This window comes from Cydia strobilella, chromosome 13 (assembly GCF_947568885.1).
Source record: "Cydia strobilella chromosome 13, ilCydStro3.1, whole genome shotgun sequence".
Classification (NCBI taxonomy): Eukaryota; Metazoa; Arthropoda; class Insecta; order Lepidoptera; family Tortricidae; genus Cydia; species Cydia strobilella.
In genome coordinates, this window is record NC_086053.1 from 5175600 (window position 1) to 5202379 (window position 26780).

The 26780-nt window shown below is 36.8% G+C and overlaps 2 protein-coding genes across 2 annotated transcripts in view; one reads left to right on the forward strand and one right to left on the reverse strand.

Moving 5' to 3' along the window:
- Positions 1 to 26780, reverse strand: part of LOC134746538 (protein split ends) — a 108750-nt gene that overhangs the window by 32598 nt on the left and 49372 nt on the right. The gene's annotated exons all lie outside the window — the stretch shown is intronic.
- On the forward strand, positions 1340 to 26465 carry LOC134746539 (pancreatic lipase-related protein 3). The gene is made up of 8 exons (XM_063680952.1): positions 1340 to 1922; positions 2587 to 2686; positions 3118 to 3266; positions 5766 to 5832; positions 8373 to 8560; positions 9010 to 9228; positions 25135 to 25288; positions 26069 to 26465. The coding sequence occupies exons 1-8, from the start codon at positions 1877 to 1879 to the stop codon at positions 26130 to 26132; spliced, it is 987 nt and encodes a 328-aa protein (XP_063537022.1). The 5' UTR covers positions 1340 to 1876; the 3' UTR covers positions 26133 to 26465.

The following is a 26780-nucleotide window of genomic DNA, read 5'->3' on the forward strand; positions in this document are numbered from 1 at the left end:
TGTCGCACCTAATATCTTGCCGCCCTAGGCCCGGGCCTTAGGGCAAATCTGCCACTTCTTGTACGTGAGTATACTGAGTTGATGACTATCTACGTACCCCTGCCTTAGAGCATATACAAACGTCCTAAGAAAGATATCTTGGCAAAGTAGAACTGTATTTATTCAACAAAATTTATGGTAAATTGGATTTAAATTTTTAAGAGCATTTTTGCATCGGTGGAGAGAATATTCATATTTCGCGTTCGCCGACTTATTTATGTCTCGGCTCAGCCGGGCGCGGCGGCGGCGGCGCGGCTGCCAATGTCCAGGAAACTTGTAAGCCGATGCTTATTTAACTTAGGTGCACTAAATTGCGAAAATAGGTACCTTAGTGTTTATTCACTTTTATAAAGTTCTGTCTGTAGCAGACACTAAAGGAAAATGGATATGCGCCTGCAATTTTATATACCGAGAGTAATAATTGTTAAACACAAAAAAACCTTGTTTTAATTTCTTGTACGAATGAGATGGTCTTGTTAAAGATCTCATAAGGGACATACCTACTTTACTACATAAACTGGCACTACATACCGACATAAAAACACTCGTTGCGAAAAACACTCGTTTGGGCAGCTGAGAAACCGGAGAAGGTTTCGCGAGTTTTCCCATTAATAATTTAAAAATGCTTACTTCTTATCACCAGCTAACCTTACTTCACTCTGTTTTGGTAGCGCGCTTGAATTTAGCACAGTTTTAGATGAATACATTGATCCGTGAACTAATCTTTTGTCTGTCGAGGGTCAGCATCAGCACTGTAATCAACTAAATATGTAATGGTACAGAAAATAAATAATTAAGTACATTATGTAGGTATTTCATCATCTTTAGAAAGAGCGTTGACTTTTGGTGCGCTGCTGCTTGGTCCTTCTCCCTAACCCAGGAAATAGGCAAGTCGTGGCTACTATGTCAGAGGTAAACACAACCATGGCGAGTATAAAACGTGTGTTGGGTTCCAAAGTTAAGAAGGAATAACACTAAGATGCCTTAGTAAGACAGGTGTGAGACACCTCGTCTCCCTATAAATTATTGTTTCGCTTCCATTACCGTCCAATATTCATTAAGGGAAGAAATGATTATACAGCCTCCATAAACTCTTCCGAGACAGCTTAATGCCCGTGTTGCAATACCGTTTACGTGCCTAATTTAATAACGTCTCGGTTTAGACTTCAACCGCGTTAAATTAACTCAGTTTGCGAGCTCGGATCAATAATGTGGTTAACTATGAAATGGGGAAACTGATAGGTTAAGCGAGGCGGCTGAAGTATAAATATATGTCACATGTTTACAGACGTTATTCTTTTGATCTCCGCTGAAGGTGTCTTAGATAAAATAAAAATACTGCGAAATAGCTATAAGAATTGTCGTAAGAAGTAATGTAACCGCTTAAAGGGTCTATGCATCAGCCTTAATTTCGGCAACGCAATCATTTCACGCCCAAATTTCCGTCGATTGATATTGTTACATAGCTTGCGTCACCGTCGTTCGAGCTCGCCATGGTTAAGATCAAAACCTAATCAGTCGTTTATTCAACTCCGCGTAGACAGCAAGGAAAACTAAGTACCTTAGTGAAGATTCATAGTCAAGTTTAAGGTTAACCGCAAGGTTTAACCGGCATCTGCAGTGACCTGTGAAAATAAACCAATAAGTCGGTAGCGATTAATAAAAAAATTCTCGGAGAAGTTTTTTAACGAGTTCCGAAGCATTGTGCCCCGTCTATTGTGCCTAGGATTCCGGGCTTCGGGCTCGTTACGCGAGAAAATGCACCGCCGTGTTTCGAGATGAATTTTAATGTTTTCCGACTTGTCGCGGGCTGGAGCAGCGGCTGAATAGCGGCAATATGTTGCCGAGCTCATCCGCATGTCGGCTGACGACCTTCTTTATTGGTGAGTATTGTGAATTCGGACGAAATTCAAGCAAGTTTCATGTTTGAGTTTAGTATTCGAAATCGTCTCTACCTATATTGTTTCTTTGACAAAGCTTAAATATATACATAGGTAGAGACACCAGTATGTTTAATTTTTTTAAATAGAGCGAAAGCGTGTTGAAGTATAAAGTACAGATGTGCAAGTTACCTACTGAATGTTTAAAAAAAGTTGGAAAAGTTCTCGGAAATATCAGGAGAATGTCATAGGAAATTAAGGAAACAAAAAAATTCCACCCCCATAAAAATCAACTTGGAACTTTTGGAAACTAGAATGAAATTATCGATAACTTTCATTCCAAACTAGTTAGTTGGAAGATACTAGTGATATTTAATTAGTAATTAATAATTAAAGATCAGGTCATAGTTATTATTAATGGCAATGGATTTTATATCAATTGATATTTCAATTAATTTTTCATATCAATTGTGTCGAAGTAATTTGGCGAGTCGCCAAGTCACAAAACATCCGCACCTTTGAGAGTTCATTTCAGTACCTAACTTTAGTTTTCAAAGCATCGACATCTTCTGAATGCAACCCTTTGTTTAAAAACATTAGGTCTATTTTAGAAAAATGAAAGAAGCTGTAAAAGTTGGTTCAGTTGGGGATAATAATGTTGTCGTAGGTGTTTCGGAGATATGTTTCATGAGCGCGCCGGTGGGGCCGTGCTACTACTGCTGCCCCCATGATGACGTACAGGATATACAATACAAACTATTCACTAGGTAAGTAAGTAATATCACTATTCCTGCAACGTCTACCGAGATATTTGAACATCTAAAGGTTAGATGGGGTAAGAGAAAGATTGGGGCAAGAGAAACACTTGTAGGGATTCCTCATGTTTCTTTTGCCCCGAACAAATAAACTGTTTTTCCTAGCCCACGTGACATATATATTTAAGTACAACGTAAAAAAACCGGATAAGTGCGAGTCGGACTCGCCCACCGAGGGTTTCGTATAAATTTTACTTATTTTTTATTTTATTTTTATTTTTTACTTTATAGTTTTAAGATTTTTTCCGGTACTATAGTATAATTCGTAACTATTCTATTTTTTATATTGGTACCTACTTAAATGAAATGACAAATGACCCTTGAGTCGCGCCTCTGTCATTTAAGACAAGGGTTACAATTATATGCAACTATATGCTTTGCAGATCAAATCCTACCACCTTTGAGCTGATCTCAGTGGGCAACAGAGCGTCTCTGCGGCGGACTCGCTTCAACGTGTCCAACCCGACTATTATATACCTTATGGGCTTCACTGAAGCCACAACTGGCCGGAGCACTACTACATTGCGCGATGGTAAGTAAAAACAGAATACCCTAAATAGTAGATTGTGTCACAAGAGAGCAAAATGACATATTTAGGGCGAGGGCGTACATTGAATCCTAAACGAAGCTAAGGATTCTATAATAGAAACCCGAGAGTACCGAGGGATTCTAAAGTAGAATCCTGAGCATAGTGAGGGATTCAAGTGTGTTACGCCCGAGATGGAAATAATTTTAGCTACCATGTGACACAAACTGCTTTTCACATCACATATGATGTTTAAAAATATTTTTTAAGCTAAAAAAATAATGTCCAAAAAAATTTAAAATCGTGTCCTGGAACAGAAAAGTGTTACTTTGATCCCTCGTAGTCTCCTGTGGTCTCCACACTAGGACTTTAATCAAATGCAACGGCCATAATTTCTTCGGACACTTGGGTACTATTCTGCAATAACAACTCATTATTATTAATCATTACCATAAAGGATGACTCGCGTTAGACCGGGCCGTGTCCGGGCCGGAGCTTCCGGCGCTTATTTTTCTATGACATGACAGGTGATCACGTGATGCTTTCCATAGAAAACGAAGCGCCGGACGCTCCGGCCCGGACACGGCCCGGTCTAACGTGAGTCATCCTTAATAGTCAACAAAAATAGCAAGAAATACTTACTACTCTGATTAATATCTAACATATAAATAAAATGGGCGATCAATTAAAGGACTACCTTCGTATTTCCAATTATTATTTTACAATCAAATGACATTTTTACATGGGAAACAATGACAACATAGCTTAAGTGTGTATATTTATTGGCCTAGGTAACACATAAACTAGATTGACGGCGCTAATAATCCAACAACAATGGTTTACACATTGACGTTTGTTGTCTTATGGTTACATATATTATTATTTTTAACTGTTTGTACTTTGTACTGGTCGCAACAATCGCCAATAACCGCAAATAGGTCCATCTGGTACCTGCATACCTACTCGTACAGCGTGTGTGTGTGTGTGTGTGTGTGTGTGTGTTCGAGTTAGTAATATAAAAAAAATGCTTTTTGGTATTGTTTATATCCTACTTCCTATCATTTCATTGACTTTCAGTCTGCGTTAGTTTAAGGGCTATGATGCTTATGTCACCATATCATTAATCATTTAATGCGTGAAATGACGATTGTCTGATAAGTGATATAGTCACGAGGATAACGTGACAAATGATAGCGTGACAAGTTTTTAGGTTTTACGAATCTGAATGGTTATTCATATTTCTACTCATTTTTACCTTATCAGTTACCTTACCTAGATCAGTTTTGATACCTTTCAAATTTATAGAATATTTATTTATAAAATAGGTAGGTACTTACCCTTCTTTATGACTAAGCCCAATAAATTTATTAAAAAAACCAAATGCCGACTGTTGAGTTGACTATACCTGAATATTATATTGATTTTCGACCAGCAAGCACTGAATTCGCACTGAATATAATTTAATTTTCCTCTAATGATTCCAGCTGAAGCTGTAGGGCAAGCACGGGTATATTACTTTACGAGCGCCTTTACTCGCCTTACGATGGTATTACGAGTATAATAGCGCTATCAATTACTTACTTATGGAGCCGAACGGGAATCTTGCCCGAAATGTGTGGGATACGCATAAATGGGAGCAGGTGTCGTATGTAAATTGTAAACGTAATATGAAATATATTGTACGCTCGAAATGGACAAAATAGCTGACACCTTTATATTTATAACATGTTATAAATGACAAAATATTATTCTAGTTAACTCGCATGACATAAAAATGTACATCTGCTCTCCCGCGATACAGGCCTAGCCTAGTGCGGGGACTCCTGGAACCTCCGAATGTCAATTCAGTTATGCACCAACTCTTTTCTTTTTTCTGTACATTGATTGACAATAAATTAATTTATCTTACGTGTATCTGAACTTTTCTTGATTCGATTAATCCAGCTCGTTAAAAACGAACCCGTCTCGAAAAAATGCATCAGTATTAAAATAACCGATGACGAACTATCAATACTCGAAAACACTTGTAACTATAATTTTTGTTTAAATGTTTTAGTTAGGTATTTTTTATGTATAAGGTAAGTATAAAACTATAAAAATGAACATCTTACTCGTAAACGCGTTTACCTAAAGCATCACAGATAAATGCTACATAGACGTACCTACTCTATTCTAAAGGGGCCCACTGATTACCAGTCCGCCAGACGATATCAGCCTGTCACTTGTTCGGAACAGCCAAATTTTTGTTCTAACTGACAGGCTGATCGTCCGGCGGGCTTATAATCAGTGGGCCCCTTAACTGCTAATAAAGGCAGCGAGGTGGTTTTAATAATACTTAGGTATCATAATTTGGAAATAAATCCCGTTTACGTAACTTATTCTATTTTATTTGGAGTTTTAAGGGACCAAAGAAAGAATGGTTATTTGTTTCTGAACGATTATATAGGTGCTTAATACTTACTTATGATATAAATGTCGTATTGACCATTACCAAACATGTTGCAGCATACCTATCTAGGGGAGAGTACAACTTCGTGGCGGTGGACTGGGCACGTCTCGTGGCGTTTCCGTGGTAAGTTAGTCATTAAGTCAAAGTCAAAATATTCTTTGTTCAAATAGGCCTAGCAACAAGCACTTATAAATTGTCAAGTTTTACAAATATTACCTTAATCTAAATATCAGAGCAATTTATTGATGCAGTTATTATTATTCTTAAGTATGCATTGATACCATTTATACCGTTATCGACACTGTTCAATTCGTAAACCTTATAGCTGAGATATAAGGTAAACTGACAGTCAATTAAGAGCGACTGCCAACCCACCATTATTTTGTATAAAAAAAGGTAATGTGTCGCCAAAAACCAAAAGATTATAGGAATTGAAGCAGGTTTTGTATTACACTTTTGTTTTTTTTATTTTATTGATTAGAATTCGTATAGGAGGTGCAAGCGCGCACTGCTTGTCTTAGAGTTGGTCAAAGACGCCTAGTCTTACTAAGATGGCATAAAGTCAAGAAATTGGGACGGGTACCGCCGTGGCGAGGTGGCCTAGGGGTTCAAGACGCCGGTTCGAATCCGGCCTTCACCACTGGAGGGCTTCGTCACTCTTTCTTTAATATATAACATCTATTACAGTTTACAAGCTGATGCTGTTATTAATAATCATGCTGGCTGTTCGACACATAAACTTAATAATATCATATTAGAACAGCCAAAAATTTATAGTATAGGTACTTACCTAGCATCCGAAAGGTTAATCTCTTCGATATAAATGCACAATGTTTAGTATAGCTGCGCTACAAATCCCCATCGCAAGCAAAGCAATGAACAAGAACATTTAGCAGATGGAAATGGCCGGGCATGAATTAAGCTTTTAAAAGCAAACGTTTGTCGCAAACAGAGCAGAGACTAGTAGGTAGTAAAGACAACGGGTTTTCGACTTGTCGATGTGGCATTTGTGATGTAGTCATAAAATTATAAGGAAAGCGAAGGCCGCAGTCATGTTTTTGTTACTTTGTTGACACGAATTGTATTCATACAAAACTGCATAGGTAAGTACCTCATAATTATTGTCAGCCTAAACATTTTGAATAGCGTCGTTTAAAAAATCGTAAGCTAATTTTAATTCTCCATGAGTAAGTACTAGACGGAGCAGCTGCAGAATTAAGCGAAGGCCCCAAGGGCCATATAATAAAGTTTGAAAATTTGCTAAATTCTCAGCATAAATAACCGAAGTCTAATACAGCAAATGTGGTTAACTTTTAAGCTGCAAGGGACTTAAAAGAACTAAACTATCACATAGATGCAACTACAGAATATTTTCCGTGAACGCAACTATGTATGAACTTTGACAGTCTGTATCATTAACTTTTCACTGGTCTAGGGAACACCGCACGCCTATTTTCTTCGGGACGATTTTAAGCTGCACGTTTATAACTTCATGGAATTGTGCCAAGTTTTGCTCCAGATTTATGCCCACATAAGGTTATGTAACTACGTAAACTGATTTGTTTCAAGTAATTGACGCAAGTGGGATAGAATAGATATAACGTGTCCCCAATCCACAAGGTTATTTCAGTATTGGACAGTTACGTACAACTCTACCGGTTGCTAGTTGCTAGTTAAGGTTGCGGTGGTTTACATAGTTGCAGTAGCACACCTAGTTTGAAAACAAATCGAGCCACAATTAACGTTTCAAAGTCTAGTTACTAGGTCAAGTGGAGTATCATTTGAAAGAGCTTGAATTGTACATTTACAATTTTTTATTTTTTACACGATGGAAAAAAAATGGATTTAGGAAATAAAATAAAAAAAGATCTTCGGTTGACGACGCACGCTGGCTGTCTTTGTCTTTACACATAATGGAATACCTACTGTGAGTGAGTGCGAGTGCACCGTGTTACGTTTTATAATAACAGTCGGCTAGTTAGATAGAAATTGACTATGTATAACTGTAATGTATCGTCTCTACCTTATTTTAACATGGCTGACATCGCGCGATTCTCTCTCACCTAAAAGCTCTCACAGCAGTGAGATCTTAATCTGTAGATCGCATAATCAAGTCTGGTATACAACTTAAGATAGAACTTGTAAACTGTAGTTGAATTATGCACATGAGGAATACTTTGTAGTCGAAACTGTTGAAAGTTCTGGCGCAGTACAAATACACGTTTACAGTCAGGTTTCAGAGCACAGATTAACGGAGCGTTTTAAATTTATCGTTGCATTCAGGAGCATACAATTCGTGAATTGTGCTGTATCAACTGTTTTCAGTTGTTTACTGAATAAATATAAATACTTTAGAACAGTGCTATTTAACTTTTGGCTATATCTCCTCCGCTCTCATTGTAACTCATATGAAAACTGAAAGAATCGTATAGTCGTAATCGATGACATAATGAACCTTCTGATGAATTTGTCTTAAGCACCTACCACAAGTAGGCACGTGTATTTTGGCTTCAGAGTTCAGACCTGTGAGACATGCGTCAAATGTTTCTACTATCATTCTCTTTAGGAATTCCCTTCCCAGTGTTAATTTAAAGGAGCCCAGCGTTTACTAGAGCTTAGGGTCAAAAGTTTCCATCGAATTGAATCAATTCCGAATATTCCAGGTACATAACGGCAGTCCGCAACACTCGCTACATGGGAGCCCGCTTAGCGGATTTCGTGCAGTTTTTGGAGCGCGCCGAGGTCCGTGCTTCCTCGTTACATGTCATCGGGTTTTCGCTCGGAGCTGAGGCAGCTGGCTTCGGCGGGAAGGAATTGAGGAGGAGAGGGCTGTTGCTGGGCAGGATTACTGGTAATAAGAGAGCGTTTTGTTAATTGAGACTACAAGGCCGTAAATGCGCATGAAATATACATCAGCTTTTTCTTCTGGTAGAGAAGATACTTACCAAAACCGGTCACACAGGCCAGATATATATGTATTATCTGAAGCTATGTGGAGACTGCACTGAAATGCTTTTAACATAGCTATTGACAGTATCGCGGGAGAAAAACATGACAGAGAAATAAAATGTTACTTCGGAGCAGCCTGACCTTATACTCATCCTCGCTCACTACGCTTACGCACTTTCATAGAATAAGAAAAAAAATATACTCGTTCTTTCGTAAGTGAGCAAAAAAAAAACTATCTTGAGCAACACGGCAACATTACATAGCTGAATGTCGAATAATGATCGAACTAGGAGTCCGTCACTCAATCTATCACTGGATCTTGAAAGCTACAACATCACCTTCACATTCCAGGCTTAGATCCCGCCTACCCCGGCTACGGCTTAACCAACAGCGACGGCCATCTTGTGAAAGGCGATGCGGCGTTCGTGGACGTGCTGCACACGAACCCCGGGGTCTTCGGGTTCCCCCGGCCTATAGGCGACGTGGACTTCTACCCCAACCCGGGGAGTTGGGTGCAGCCGGGCTGCTGGGTCGACCAGCTCGTCAGGAACAGGGAGCTCGGGTTTATGTGTAAGTTAATAAAGAAGATATTCATAGGGGGTAAAGGTATGATAATCAGGACTTTTTTGCACCCTTTTGCAGCCGTAACTTTGCGTTTAACAGCATGCACCTGTATGTAATTAACAGACCGCCAATTTGAACTCGCAAAGCTGGAAATGGAAGCTGAATAGCTTGTACCTATAAAATATTTTCCGTGGGTTTAATTATTAGGAGTTTCAGATGCTCCAAAACAAGGTAAATAAATGGAAAGGAAGGAGGAAGCAAAACAAGGAAAGGTAAATAGCGCAACATACCTACTCTTTTTTAAGCTCCTTTGTTTGCGTATATAAATGTATCTTAAGAAATAGTATGCACCAGTATGCATGTGCGATGTTAAGCAGAATTACTGAAGCCTTGAGGGAAGATTACGAGCATGTTGTATGATTTCTCAACACCTGACTTAGTATTAGTTTTTCTTTGTCTTCACTTGTATTACGTTACGTTCAATGACCGTTGCACTACGATTTTCAATGCATATAGTAATTAATAATTTATTCTTCTTTAAGATTTAAAGTAATATCTCAAGTCCGGCGCTTACTTTGGTAAATCGTAATTTATTACAGCCTTGGTACTTTGAATTTTAAGTGTGGAGAGATAAAACTACAGTATAATTAATGTGGCAATTGTTCTTTAGAACACAGTGTAATAACATCACGTTAATTTGTCTCTCTGTCGAAATGGTTTAGTCTAAATCTCATAGCGTTTTTGGTGAAATAGCCTGCTTAGTGTAGCGCAGGTTCTCCCTCATTTTCTTTAGTCGACCTTATAAAAATATGTAGGAGGGAATCTCCTTTTTCGTCTGCCACTGGTCTAGATATAGGGCAATTTAGCGGCGCCGTCTCAGTAATAATTTTCCGGGTGTATTTATGCAACAAATACGTACCTGCTATTTATTTCAAGTATGTAAGGATATAAAGACAATTCCCATCCCCATAGTTTTCGTAAATTGAAATCCCTTTTATTTCCGGAGCTCCCACGAGATTTAATCTATTCGTTCTCTCCAAATAAAAAGCACCATTAAAATTAAACTCTTTAAAAAGCGCTTTATAACTCTAAAACGCTGCATCAGCAATAACCGCATATTCGGGCGATCGATGCGTTACGTCAGAGGGAGGCTGGGGGCGGCCTCGTATTCCCATCCTAAACAAACTAGTATAACTGGAACCGAGGGACCATTAACAGCGTTGCGTGGTTGGAGATCGCGCTTATGGTGGTTTCATGCCGCGTGGAGCGATGAATAACAAGGCCGTGTATCCCAATTGGTTGCGTGACCACGGACAAATGTTTGGTTAAACCACTGTAAAGAGACCTAAAGATCCCCAACAGTTAAACGTATTCGGAGGCAATTAAACTGTTTATCCTGCCTGAGCATTCGCTCGTTCTTGGTAAGTGATTGAAATCACATCCAAGGACGCGGGGATCGGCCAAATTATTGCCGTTTAAAATGCTATTATTAGAGGCTGTTAGGGCAGGTTTATAACGAGGTGTTATCTCGTACCTTGCATATCCTTTTAGATCTCTTTTATGGTTAGTTTATGAATATTGGCATCCTTTAACGCAAATATAGCCCCATGGTGGCCGCGTTTACTGAGGTATGTGAAGCAGTTATCTTTCACATATCACATGCTTTATTAGCGTGAGGTTATAGATTATTTGACAACACACTTTAGCGTTGACTAGAAAGCAGTGTTCAGATATTTGAATGGAACTTGTAGATCTGGTATGACTGGTATGAAAACGAAAGGCGCTAAAGGTTAAAGAAATACTTATCACTTTATATTACCTCTTCAATATAACATTAGGTAATATTATTGTCAGAATTATCTTGAAGTTTCAGCAGCGGAAGCAATGTCGATGGTTTTTGTCTACTTTTTGGAACACTACGCCTAGCTTACATGTTCTTAATTAAGCTTATGATGCCGCATTCCCACAAAAACAAAACGAGAACAGTAACAAAATAGCTGCAGTGAGATCACGTTGTGCAAAAGATGAGCCCGCGCGCGCACATATTTTATAAGCTCTGCGCAAAAATGATTTACATATTTTAGTGGCACGGCCCTAATGATACATTGTCATAACGTATTACACGAGAATTGCAGGTACAGTTAGCAAAAATATAAGCTTTATTATAACTGTGTGGCGACAAATGAGATATTAAGACATTGCGATAGCATAATATTAAAGACACTGGCGACGAAAAAGAGGATAAGAACTTTCGCCGACCACTTTATGTTATCTTCCTTGCTGCTAAGAGGGACAGAGTAAAAGAAACGGACTTAACAGACATAGAACAAGAACATACAGGACAGGGAAAAAAACCTAGATAAACCTTTTCTTTCTTCGGGCTTGAAACGATATTGCTGCATGTAAATGTAGATCCCGTGTGTAAATTAGATAGGTATCTTTGCTGTTGCACTGTATGCTTAATTTAATTACATCACTATTCTCTAAACTAAATTTAAACATTTCGAAAATTAAGAAGCCACTTCAACTTTGTCCAACCAATCTACTTTTCTAAGTTACGTCCACCTTAAAACTCCATTAAGCCAGGATAGCATTTTGCGAGTATCTCCCATCCCAAGTAGGTTACTTAATAAAGAAGTTAAGCATGACGATTCTTCGTACTTCGGTTGAGTTTAGCCTCTGGGGTGAGAGCGACTTTATTCGTCTTTCCCCCTTTACATTGTATCAAGATCAAAGCAATTCAGGTGCGTTACCTAAGGAATAATTTCATGCTATCTTACGCGTTCAATCTAAAAAGCTGCGGCGTTATTTATTTATTTTATTTTTTATTTTAAACTTTATTGCACAATATAACAAATAAAGTACAAATGGCGGACTTAATGCCTAAAGGCATTCTCTACCAGTCAACCACCAGGCTAAACAGAAACAGTGATAGGTGCAGGCATTGAACAAAAAAAAAGCAGAATAGGTAACTTAAAACAAAAAATATAGCGATAAATAATACACACTACCGAAAATAAACTTACATATACCACAGACAATATAACTCCGTAATAGATGTCTACAGTCTAAGTCAATTGTGTAACCAACTATTTAAGTTGCTCTCAGTTCACTAGATGGCCCTAGTAGTTCTTTTCTATGGAGTTACGTCCTTTTGCATTTGCGTTTTGCGTTCAGAATTCACAGGCGTTCACCACGTTACGGTAGCTTTTTACCCAGCCAATTTTTGTCAATATGTTATAACAGATGGCGCTAAATATAAGATGTCACCTACATAGATTATAAAGCAATTTGACGATTTGACGTTAGGTGTCAATGTCACCTGTTTTACCGTTGATTGGCACTTTATTTTTTCAAACTTGTTTCAAACAAAGCCAAAATGTCGAAATGCGCATATTATCAATGTAGAAATTACCAAGGGAACATTTCAATGTTCCGTTTTCCGATCAATGATGATGATCGGTTAATGTTATCGTTATGGATTGTCAACTCAGGTACCCTATTTACCCATTACCTACCCATCTTAATATCTGGCGTAGGGGTTTGCTGCGCTAATTTTACATACTGCTCTTCTCGTACCAAGTCTACCTGCTACTATTACTTGAAGCTGTGTAATCAGTAATTTAAGGGCATGATATGTGTGTGTGGCCGTACATTTACTGCAAAAATAGGCTGTCAGCTACCTGAGAGCTCAATATCGTCACGTCGCTCTCACTTGCCAGTACAAACTCAGTCGCCGACGCCGAGGCCGAAACCGGCCAGGACAGGATGATGATGATACCTATTTCAATTCTCGTAGTAAGTATTTCATAATAAATGATTTACTCGACCATATGCTTAGGTACTTCATAAAAAGTCACTCAACAAACATTATTCTTCAACTGGAATTAACTACCAAATTCAGTTTGTATTTAAACTATACAAATGTGACCCATATTTTGGTTTCACTCTAACATATAAATTTCCAACAGACAGTAATCTTGATTTGTCAAGATCTTTGTACCTTTGGGTACAGCAGTGCAGATAACATATTTTTTGATATATACAATATTCTTTATTGCACACCTCACATAGTTCACAGTAACATAAACAAAGACAATTGGATAGAGGTAACAACAGGCGGTCTTATCGCTTAAGAGCCATCTTTTCCAGACAACCTTTGGGTAATGGAGACAGTAGAATTAGAATATATGGTGGGTGGCGCAAAGAAAAAAATATGAAGTCGAATTGAATATAATGTATATATATAATTTAAATGTTTAAGCTGATAACGTATATTCGGTATTAAATGCAGGTATAGTCAACCAATTTGATTCCTAGGCCACTATGTCATAATGAATCAATTTTATTTGATCCTCTACTATATACTTTTTGAGTGACGGGGCACCTCCTTATTTTGTCACATTTTTATGCTGGTAAAATACACCATGTTTTGTAACTTTATCTCAACTACAAGGAGGTGCTCAACCACTTTGAAATTTTTATGTTGTATGAAATCTGAAAAAAAATAAGTTTTTCTTTTTTATATTTTTATTTATAAGTAAGTACCTTTTTAAGTTTGAGCACCCCATTGTAGTTGAGGTAAGGTTACAAAACTTGGTGTATTCCATCAACATAAAAAGTGTAATAAAAATAAAGGGTGTCGCTTCTTCTTGCTAGAGTTTGAATTATTCCCATACAAACGTGAACCACCCTAATGTATGTCATGTCCATTGTCATGTATCTAGTAGAGTAGAGCAGTTTTAACTGCTGCTTATCGCTTTAGCGATAAGGTTCTATAGTGACCTAAGAATCAAATTGGTTGACTGTACAGACACCATATGAGATTGAATATAGTCTGATCAATACTGATGGCCTTACAAATAATTTAAACTTTCTTGAAGTTTAAATTATTTGTATTGTTATCAACTTCTTAATGAATATTAGATATCAGTCATTAGTCGAATGGCAAACAAGCATACGGCCAACCTGAGCAGCATTTACTATCCCTACCCTACCCTACCCGGCGCTGTCGCTAGATCACAGATGCTGGTTAATCAAGTTCGCTATTCATTTACCTACTTGATAGACATGCAGATGATAAGAAGTAAAGTCACCAATAAATATATACCGGGTGTAGCCTGTAACACGAGCAAAAAATTAAACTAGGCTGTGGCTTTCAAACTGACCTACATTTGTTCAGCGACTTTTAAATATAACTTGTATTTTGTATTTTTAGCATGCTTAAAAGTTTATACTAATATTTATTATTATTTATTTATTCAATAAAATCTAGTTACCTATTACTTAACTTATTAAACTAACTTAATTGTATTAGTGCAATTAAGTACTACAAAACATTGCGGTAGTGTTTTTAACATATAGTTTGTCAAAGGACTGTCTCATTTCAAACATAGACAGAGATACTATCTCTGTCTTACACTAGTACTAGCACCCAAAAGAAAGGGATGAGTATAATTTTCCTGGTTGTTACTGACTGACAAATTGGTTTGACCAACTATAGTTTTAAATTTAGACCTATTATTTTCACATAATAAGTCAAGTCAAAATATTTTTTTTGAAATAGGCCTAGCAACAAGCACTTTTAAATTGTCAAGTTTTACAAATATTACCTTATTTAAAATATCAGGGCAATTTATTGATGCAGTTATTATTGTTATTAAAAACATTGAATTATTATAGATATGTCAGTTAATACTAAGAATATCCTATGTTTTGCGAATTTTGTTTAAAGCATGATAAGCAACATCAATAACACTGATGACAGCGTCCATTGAAGATAATATTTAATAGGAAAATTGGAAGCCTAAAGATTTCATAATTATTAAAAGTTATTGAAATAAAGTGTCATCGTTTGAGGAGTATAATCCATGTTTAAATTATTTGCTCATGTTGTAGGCCACACCCGGTATATATTTAGTACTTAGTATGGAACTGAAACCTGGGTTTTTACCAAGGACCTATTATATAAATTGAGCATTGACCAGTCGGTACGAAAGAGAAAACTGGTAGGAATCACATTGAGAGACCATAAAAGGTAAAATGACGGAGGCCTACACCCGAAGGGTAGACGGGCTAAAGAGAGAGAAAGATGTATATACATACATCATAATACATTTTTATAAACCTGAGACACCTCAACAGATTTTTTATTTTTTATTTTGAACTCATCTTGAGTATTTATTATTGAATCCGATAAATATTTAGCAAAATATTCATTGTTTAGTTTTCTTAACAATTCTATTCGACTGGTAATTCTACACAAGATGCTTCATCGTTTTAGTTACGTCAAACAATTGCTAGTTACAATCGAAAACACCGTTAACTGACCATTTGCATGCCTTACTGAAACGAGATAAGGTTTACCAATGGCCAGTTAAGGGTTAAGGGTGTTGCTTATTTTAAAACTATGTATTGAATGAAACTTTGCACATACAAAGACATGAGGTATATCTAGGTCTGAAATTAGTTTATATAGCTCCAGTACCTATATAAAACAAACGAAATAGAGCAAAAACAAGTTTTGTATGAAAAACTTAAATTCGCTGTATTTTTTTAACTATGGTATCTGAAGCTACATAAACTAATTACAGACATAGATATACCTTATCCTATTGTAAGTACAAAGTTTCAGACAAATCTAGCTAGTCGTTTTAAATGAGAGCGGAACTACTACTGTATGGAGAACCGAGTTTGCCGGAGACCCTTAACATAACCACAAGAAGCACTATGTCCAACATCATGCAAATTGTGGAGTTGCAGATGAGCATGGAGAGCAGTGTCCGCAGGATGCTCTCTTGAGTTTGAGCAGAAGCTAGACATTTAGGAAACACCATAAAATCATGTTCCATTTCCATTAAACGTTGTACTGTCAACTGTCATATCTGACAGTTCTTACTACAGCTTGTTTGACTAGGTTTGACTCGAGTGGTTGAGACGATACAGAAATAGTAGATTGTGTCACAAGGGAGCAAAATGACATATTTACGGCGAGGGCGTACAATTGAATCCTAAACGAAGCGAAGGATTCTATAATAGAATCCTGAGCGTAGCGAGGGATTCTAACATAGAATCCTGAGCGTAGTGAGGGATTCAAGTGTTAACGCCCAAGGTGAAAATAATTTTGCTACCATGTGACACATACTGCTTTTCACATCACCTATGAGGAAATTACATACTAACATTAGGTTTCAAAACATTATTATTTTAAGCAAAGATCGATACGGACAAAGTGCCAAAAATATGTGTACATGACCTTAGTATAGGTACATACTTCTGGCACTTTGTCCGTATCGATATTTTCAGACGTGACTGTAGTGACAAATTAAAAGTACCTACAGCTCATAATTATGTACCTAATATCTTTTCAAAAACAGCAGAAAACAACTAAAATGATACAATGAAAATCAAGTACATTATTTTTGTAGATTTTTCTGATAACAAATTAGCTCTTACCCCTTTGAACCAAATCTTCCGAAGAACACTATGAAGACTGATATCACTTATATTTATTATTATTATTGTCGTTACCGGGATGCTGCTTAAAACATCTGACACAGATGAAAAGGCCTATTATTATTGATTTAAACTAAGTATTTACAAATTTATACAGAATACAGAACCGCATAATGCTTTGTGAAATATTTGTACAATTTTTTTTAAATATAAACTTTTTAAATTGCATGCACAAGTATGGCTGCGTTTAAGGAGACCTAAAATGTCAAAATGAAAATTAAATTATTAAACTAAAGTTTTTTTACGTTTCTTTGTAAATATTACGCTAATTAATTAATTTACTTAATTTAAATATGATATTAATTAATTTAAAATACGTTAATTACATAATTAAATTTTTTGTTTACAACTACAACAAAATATTATTTAAGTTAGAAAAATTGTATGCACGTAATCGATTATAAAGAAATTGTAATCGATTATCTGCATACTAATTTCATATGTCTTTGTGTCAATATTTCATACTGGCAACAAAATGTCCTTGAACAGGAAAGTGCCACTTTGATCCCTCCTAGCAGGGAAGAAAAGTTCCCTTTTCGAATAGGTGATGTGAAAAGAAATTTGCGTCAATATCGATTCGAGTCGATTTCGCTGATTAGACTCCACACTAGGGCATGCAGTATACTGGTCCCGGTACCAAGAATTTCATTTCCCGGTTCTGGGCATTGCCGGAACCGGGATTCCCGGTTCTTCCCGGTTCTCAAGGCAACTTATGATTATTTTTAAGAAATTGTTTGTGTTAGCTTACAATCTATATGAATGACGGTACTTATTTTCATATAAATAATTGCATACATTTTAATAAATGACTTATTTTATATAAAAACCGGCCAAGTGCGAATCAGACTCGCGCACGAAGGGTTCCGTACGTACCATTACGCAAAAAACGGCAAAAAAATCACAATTTGTTGTTATAGCGGCAACAACATCATCTGTGAAAATTTCAACTGTCTAGCTATCACTGTTCATGAGATACAGCTTGGTGACAGACAGATGGACACTCTGACAGACGGACAGTGGCGTCTTAGTAATAACCGTCCCGTTTTTATCCTTTGGGTACGGAACCCTAGAAAAAACACTTTTAGATGCACTCAGCACTATGACGGCACGGCATACAGAAGTTAAAAATTCTACTCATTCCGCCCGCTTCAACGCGAGAACGGAATAATTTCATATAAAACCAACTTCGTAGAAGAAGAATATTCGAATATAATATCTTACTTAAGATTTAAAAGTTGTTTAAAGATATAGCATGATAAAGCTTAAGTCACCCGGGTCAAACTGTATAGATAGATAGATAGACAATAGTTATTTACGATACAAGTGCGGAAAAGAGAAAATTCGAAACGAGTGGCGACAGATTAAAACACGACCGCAGTGTTTTAAATCGACACGAGTTGCGAATTACCTATTCGCACGTGTATCGTACAACGTTTTACAGTACATATGGCCCTTTAAACTTTCGACATATGCATGAAAAGTGCTCTTTACGCACTAGGGCGAGAAAGTTGCACCATATGTACTGTAAAATACTTTTTAGTACATATGGTGCTACATACACGTTACCGCCCTAGTGCGGTAATTAGTACAATACGTGCATATGTCGAAAATGTAAAGGGCCATAATTATGTACTGTAAAACGTTGTACAATACACGTGCGAAAAGGTAATTCGCAACTCGTGTCGATTAAAACACTTCCTTCGGTCGTGTTTCAATTTATCGCCACTCGTTGCCAATTTCCTACTTTTCGCACTTGTATCGTAATGTACTAATAATAAAGCAGTAATTGTAAAATAAAATTAATACTTTTTTATATATTTTTTTTTATTCAAGTAGATACAGTGAGTAACAACATTGCATGGCCTTCTAATTATAACTATTATAGAAAACGGGATATTTATCATGTTTATTTATATTATTTATTTCTCGATATTTTGGCCGGTCTTGCAAGACCAGTCGTTGTGGAGATCCCTGGGGAGGCCTATGTCCAGCAGTGGATGTCTTGTTGGTGTAGATGGATTCACACAACAAATGAAATAACATTTTTTCATATTTGTTATCCGTAGTTGTCCCTGTACCTGAAAGAAAAATAATATCATGATAGCACAAAATCTCTAATGTTATAGGAAGAAAGATGATGCAACAATATGGATTCTAATAAAGTTATCATTTACTTACCTAGTAATAATTGTGTTTTTCATTCATAGACAAAATTCCATAATTTTCATCCCCAGGAAATGTTTTATTTTACTTTATTGCAGTGAGGATGTCCTGATTTTTTCTGGCTAATGAAGGAAAACATTATATTTCCAAAAATGCCTCTTCATTTTGCACAATACCTAAAAAAACCTAGAGTTAGTGACACATTGACTATTCGGCAACTAAAACAGTAATAATTACATTATATAGGTATTGTTCACTGCTTATATCTACCATTACGGAAGAAGTGAGAATTATTTTCTAAAAAGATCGGCACGAGAAAATTACAATGTACAATGAAGGAATGAAACTGTACCTACCTTACGAAACTTCACCATCATGAATTCCGCTTCAATTGAGTCTGAATTTTTCTGGATTTTCGCGGACTAGAACACCGATGATTTTTGTAACTTGATTTAGACGTTGCTATCATTTTCAATTTATACAAACAAATTGATGTCACAATAAACATGACCCTATGTGTCAGTGGCAACACTGTCAAATAAAAATGCACTAAACATGACGGCACTGCAAATCCTGCCAGGTCGGCCAGGCAACGTCGCCAACGTCATAGAGTGGCAACGCCGCACGCAACGTATTTGTACACGACATTTGTGACACACACATACGTAAAATTGATGAAAAAATTACGTTGATTTATGTATGATTTCTGTATGAAACAAAGTTTTTCTATTAATTTAGCGCAAACGAATATTCGAAAGTAGATAAATGAGCAAATATTTGTGTAGTAATAGTGTGTAGTGCCTTAATTAAAGCAGATTGAATTTTGTATGAAAATCGAACCACCTTAAATAAAAAACTATAGGTTCCTATATTATTTATTCTAACAAGTTAAATATTGCAACCATGTACCGTCGGCAAGCAACGCAACCATGGCCAAATTGAAAAATGTGTAAGTATTAAATCTAACACGAAACGAAACAAGCAACCTAAGAAAAAAACCGGGACAAGTGCGAGTCGGACTCGCCCACCGAGGGTTCCGTACTTTCTAGTATTTTTTGTTATAGCGGCAACAGACATCTGTGAAAATTTCAACTGTCTAGCTATCACGGTTCATCTATTACGTTCAGATACAGCCTGGTGACAGACAGAGGGACAGTGGAGTCACTGGAGTCTTAGTAATAGCAAGTACCTAATAGGATCCCGTTTTTTACCCTTTGGGTACGTAACCTTAAAAAACCGGCCAAGTGCGAGTCGGACTCGCGCACCGAGGGTTCTGTACTTTTTAGTATTTGTCGGCAACAGAAATACATCATCTGTGAAAATTTCAACTGTCTAGCTATCACGGATCATGAGATACAGCCTAGTGACAGACAGACGGACAGCGGAGTCTTAGTAATAGGGTCCCGTTTCTACCCTTTGGATACGGAACCCTAAAAAGCACTAAAATTAAATCTAATAACCTACTAAACTTAAAGGTGACATTCGGATGTAGACTGCAGCTGGATGACTGGTGCGACATTACTGCAGCGGCTTTCAGCGATTACATTTTTATTCATTAAAAAAGATAATAATAAAAAAAACAAAGCCAAACGAAATGGATCAAGTGTTATGGAACTTTCAATAGTTTCAATAGGAGAAGAAGAGACAGCGCTGTTATAGTTTGTCCTTGTCATAGGCAGTTATCACACTTTGGTTTCATCAAGTTACATACTCTCAGCATTCAGCATTTGTCAGTAAATAAGAACAAAAAAAAAATTTACTCATCCTTTTCTTTCGGGTGCTAGTACTAGTGTAAGACAAAGATAGTATGATTCTCTCTGTCTATGTTTGAAATGAGACAGTCCTTTGACAATTTATTTGTTGATTTACACAGATAATTGAATAAAGTGCCATCTATCGACATTTTAAAAATTACGATGTCATGTTATGCGTTTACAAAATTTACTGCCATCTTTTGGCACGAGACAAAAAGTTTTAGAAAGCTAAATGACCATTATGAACCATGTTCTTTTGCTGATATGTGTTAAGTATCAACCCGTGTCGCCATCTGGCCGAGAGTCGGCTAAAAGGTGTGGCGCCATCTGAATGAGAATAGAATTTTCTGCTTTTTTACGAGGCACGTTTTCTTCTTAGACTGTGGCCATCTATTACGGAGTTATATTGTCTGTGCATATACCTATACATGCTATACATACTATAATTAAATAAACTTACATATATATTACTTCATTTTAGTCATACGAGACTTAAAATAAATACAGGAGAGGCTTGTTTAAAATTGCCCATGCTGTTTACGGTTATCGTTATTTATAACTAGATTTAATTTCATGGTCCATAAATTCTGTAAGATTCTTCAAAAAATATAAATTTCAAATTATTATACAGAGACAGAAATAGACATCTATCCGTAACATCTTCGCTTTAATCGTTAATTTACACTTAAGTAATGATTCATTACTAACGAAAACAGGTTACTGTGTATGAATTTATGAAAATTCTATGCTCTAATGCAAAGTTACCCGTTTCCATTGTTCTTGAGTGACGGCGGTTCAAGAACTTGGATGCGATTTTCGTTACATTGCAGTAGTTGTTGGTTGATCGACTAAATTCATTAGATATACTCAGTAGTGGCTTAACTATGTTGAATTTTCGGTCAGCTTCATTCAAAGGGCCTAAAGATACGACTTCGCGAAGTGTCCCGCAAAGATCACAAACAGACACAGACACACAGACAGTTCTACAATTGTTAGCGGCCTCAGACGCGGAAACTTTGACAACCGCCGACGGCGACGGCAGTATACTGTGCATTCTATTTGCTTACAAAACGTCAGCAAGTCGTGTTCTTGAACAAACCAGTGGGCCCTGATCTTTAAATCAGTATGAACTAGGTAAGCGTAATGGGAAAGGGTTCTTAGGTTTACGGAGTACACGGTTAGGTAAACTATTGCAAACAGATCCTTGGATTTTCTCGTCTGCTCGGAAACTTACAGCGAAAAGGCACGAATATTCCCAGTTTTGTATAACATTTACAAACTACTGTAAAGAAAGTCCAGTCTGCCTTCAAAAATAATCTTCAGAAACCTATTGTTCTGAATGCATTCTTCTGACAATCTTGTTCTATGTAAAGGCAAAGGATTATTGTCTTAATATAAATTGCAGTTATATTTCACAAAGAACAAAGTCAGTGGTCTGGAAGATAGGTACGTATTGCAGTATATTCTACAGTTTTCTTGCAATTCATGGAATATAAGATTTGTCCCAAAGCCAAGCAAGTATGCAAAGAACGATTTATTCAAGTTTTAAAATAACGAGTCCATTTATATACGATTTTCTCGCGAAAGAGGAAATGGAACCGATTTTATTTTTAATGAAAGACTTACAGGTAGATGTTACCGATACTCGTATCTTGAGTTCAATAAGCCTTGCTGGCGCGGTGCCAAACATTGATCGTCAACCTAAAATGTCAATAGCTTACGTATAAGCTATCGCCCCCAGCGATAAGACCACGAAGCAAATGTTAGTAGGTTGCATTGCGAATAAATAAGTTAGAATTGGGGTAGGTACCTAATGCTTACTGATACGGACATATAATACTGGCTGTTGCCCGCGACTTCGTACGCGTGGATTTGTACGTTGGTGGTTATATATTCTACATTATGAAATTTATGAAGCAAAAGATACCAATTAATATTTATAACCTCATGCATTTGTCTGTCACAACCTACGACGTTTCAAGCCCCTAAATAAAAAAAACCGGATAAGTGCCCGTCGGACTCGCCCACCGAGGGTTCCGTACTTTTTAGTATTTGTTGTTATAACGGCAACAAAAATACATCATCTGTGAAAATGTCAACTGTCTATCACGGTTCATGAGATACAGCCTGGTGAAGGACAGACGGACAGTGGAGTCTTAGTAATAAGGTCCCGTTTTTACCCTTTGGGCGCGGAACCCTAAAAATGCTCTCGATATAATCCCTCTTAACCCCCTCAGAACATTTTCAAGTCCACTATTTAAAAAAAAAGTTCGTTCCCGATGCAAACTTTCAGCCCATTTTAACTCCTAGGGCCACTTGCACCATTCACTAACCTGGGGTTAACCGGTTAAATCTGGAGTTACCATGGTTACCAGTACAATTTGCACTAGGTTTAACCGGTTAACCCCGGTTTAGTGGGATGGTGCCAAGTGGCGCTTAAGGAATAAATTTCTAAAAACGCTGAAATAACTTTTCTTGTTGTTTATTATTGTGTCTTTTTACGCCATTTCAAGTTCACTATTTATTTTCGTTATATTCGTTCCCGATGCAAACTTTTAACCTTTTTTTTACTAACTTAGGGAATGAGTTTTCAAAAACGGTGATATCAGTTTTCGACTATTTTAATAAAATACCTTTTTACACGACTGCCCAAAAAAAGGAGTGTATTGTTTTCAGCGTTCATGTTTGTATGTATGTGAGTTTATTTATTCCACCATAACTTCTGAATGCCTTAACCGATTTAGATGTATGATATATCATTAGAATCCTTACGTCATCCCGGGTGACATAGGCTATGTGACGTCATTATAAAAACAACATGGCGGACGTAATACACAATAACGCGCGACATTTGGAAAAAGAAATCTTGCAAACTTATCGAGTGGGGTATCAAAATGAAGAGCTTTGAGAGACGATTCGAAATATATATGCAACATATGCGTTGGATTCTTACTTTAGTACAATAAGGATTTTTAAAATATGTTAAGAAATTAAATCCTTCTATCTTATTTAGTGACGTCTTAAATTTAAAAGAATTCTACCGCTGATCATAAAAATATACGTACATAAAAAGATAATATGGTATAATGTAAATTTTGAAACAACACTAAGATTTTAAAATCGCGCTATTGAAATATTTGAAATCTAAAATTTGTGTGAACTTCGATTTATAGCTTTTCAGTTCGCTTAAAATTCCGATGTTTTTAATTTTTTAATTAATTTATTACTCAAAGTTTCAAGTTCCTAGCTTAAAATAAAATTTGAACACCATACAAACTTTCATCCCCTTTTTAACCCCCTTAGGGGTTGAATATTCAATAACGTTGATTCTTTTCGTTTTCTTATATTATGCCTTTCTAAGAAGTTTAAAGCTATATGACATATGTAATGGATTAAAACTTTCAAACCCTTTTGACCCCTTTTAGGGGATGAATTTTTAAAAACGCTGACATCATTTTTCTTTTTTTTTATATAATACCATCTTAAAAAGTTTTAAATTCCCCTACAAACATTCGTCCTCTTTTTAACCCCCTAACTAAGGCTTTAATTTCTCAAAACTTCTTATCTCTTGTAAAAAATACACTATAAATGCAACCTGTGTGCAAATTTCAACTTTCTATCTTTTGTACACATTTTGGAGGCGCGCGCGGAGTCGAAGACAATAGGTATGAGATGGGGTACACCGAGCTTGCTTATTATTATGTCCCGCTGTTATTAGATATACGAGTATATGAAGTATCTATCTTTTAAATTAAATCACTTATACCAGTATCCATACAAATATCAATTAAGTAGTTGTAACTTTAATATCCTTTCATTAACGCCCTCACATGCCCCATAAAATTCAATCATCAGTAGCGATGAAATAATCAAAAGCCATTTAATTAAATCATCTCGTAACGAATGAGTAGAGCGTTCAATGAAATTGGAAATTCATTTCAATCCCGCCGCAAACGAAAGCTTTTGTGCTAGTTTTGTCACAACTACCGGAGTTGAATGCATTAACCAATTAATCAAAACAAGTGTGAAATTAAAGCTTTTCTTTTGTTAGTAAAATGTGGGTACGACCACTATTAATTGTGATGTAGGTGGTGGCGGTAAAACGTTATTAAAAACACACGGACGACCGGAGGCTGCCAATTTCGATGAAAGTTCATACGTGTGAAGCCGTTCCGCAAAAAAATATTAGAGCATGAAATACTCATCAGTCGAAACGTGTGTTGCACTTCGTCATATTTTCTGTGTGTGGGCAGTCATTTAAATAAAACGCAAATCTAATCAAGATTTGCGACTGACCTATCTAATACCCAGACTAAACAGATTAAAATTCAGAATTCATGATAATAAACCACCAGAATTGAGGACGCAATTCAGAATGAAACTATAAAGAACCAAGCTAGTTAGACCCGAACAAAGCGTCTTATGATTTATCAGTTAGGTTACCTAATCAATCCGTGAAGCTCATCTTGTATATTTTCAGACGGATGCAGCCACAACCGAGCTTGGCGTCTGTATGCAGAGTCAGTGTTAAACCCAGGAGGGTTTCCAGCGACGCTGTGCCGACAGTGGAGAGGCTCACCACGTCTATGCAGCTTTCGAGTTGATGGATACATGGGCTTTGGAGCGCGCCCACCGTGAGTAAACTAGAAATTTGAAGGTTGATGAAGGTTGCTTGGTGCTTACCGGGCACTTACCGGGCTTGGTACTTATGGTAGGTGCCATGCTTTATCTAACCAAGGGGATTGTTGAGGAGCCTTAGCAACTACGCGTAGAGCTTTTCGATGATTGATGATTATTATATATACTCACAGGGGTCAGATTAAAGGTTGACTTAAAGGCTTTCGAGCGGATTTTTTTTACGGATATACTTAAGAACAATCAAGATTGTATGTTTAAGAGGAAAAAGCTCTTCTTAGCATCTTCCTGTTGGATTCCTAAAAAACCGTTAAAAATAACTACTAATATCTCTGACAATAACGCATTTGAAGTCAAGTCTTATCCTTGTATAACTCTGACGTCGAAGACAGACAACAGCTTAAATTTCACCGCTAAAAATCCATAATTCATCCCCAATCGCAAATATCGCAATCAAAGGGTCTGATTAAACCGGCAACGCCGGGTTTACGAGCGTTATACGCGTCACGCCGCGCGCATGAATCCCGCTGTGGATTCAGGAGCCGATTTAGGAGTGCAATAACGGGAAAACGTGCTCGACATAAGTAAACGTGTGCGTGAACGGGACGAGCCGTTTGATTCACGTCTTGAGATCAGACGACACTGACGGCAGTTAATTGATTAAAAACATCCGGAGAATTTTAGTGATTTGGTGGATTTTTTGTCTGTGCTTTAAGAAGATTTTTTTACTTGAGTAATTTAGGTAAAAAATTAAGGCAATAATATGTTCATGTTTTCAGCCTCAGCGGAAAAATGTATTTGGAGACTAATGAGAGCCCCCCGTTTGCGAGAAATGGGCCATAAGCTTTATGAAACAACCGCCCTGCGTCTTCTTAGAAAATATTATAGAATTCTATAGAAGTAGTAGTCTAACAATAAACAAGGATTCACCTGTTGTTAACTTTTGCTGCTTAGTTGCTGTCATCACAAGCGTATAAACGGAATCATATTATTTTAATGTTCCAAGCATTTCCCCCTACAACTTTTTTTGAGCATTCATTTCGTGGCCTAAAATAATATTTGTAATTTTACGAGTAGGTATATGAAACAAAACTATAGTCGACATATCGTTAGTGATCTTAATGCCAATGAATTTATGTGATATTATACAAATTGAAGAACAATAAAATATACGAACTCGTTTTCAATTTTTATTTTGACGTTACATTTTTTTCTTTTTTTTTTAATTTCACTAACAGCAAGTTGCGTGCAAGCAAGAGTGACCAAACTAAGTTTTATGCGATTTTAAAATATGTGTATGCATTAAGCATTTCGTTATATAATCACGTGGCAAATCTTACTTTGAATCACTTATCCAAGCGCTACGAAAAAAGATGCTCCGAGTGCTCGACGCTGAAGCTTGTAGCATCCTGCCGATATTTCTTAATAGTTGTACTAGTATGGCGTTTCACGCTGACAAAGCCAACGTCGAGCGAATTTTTTTTTCGTAGC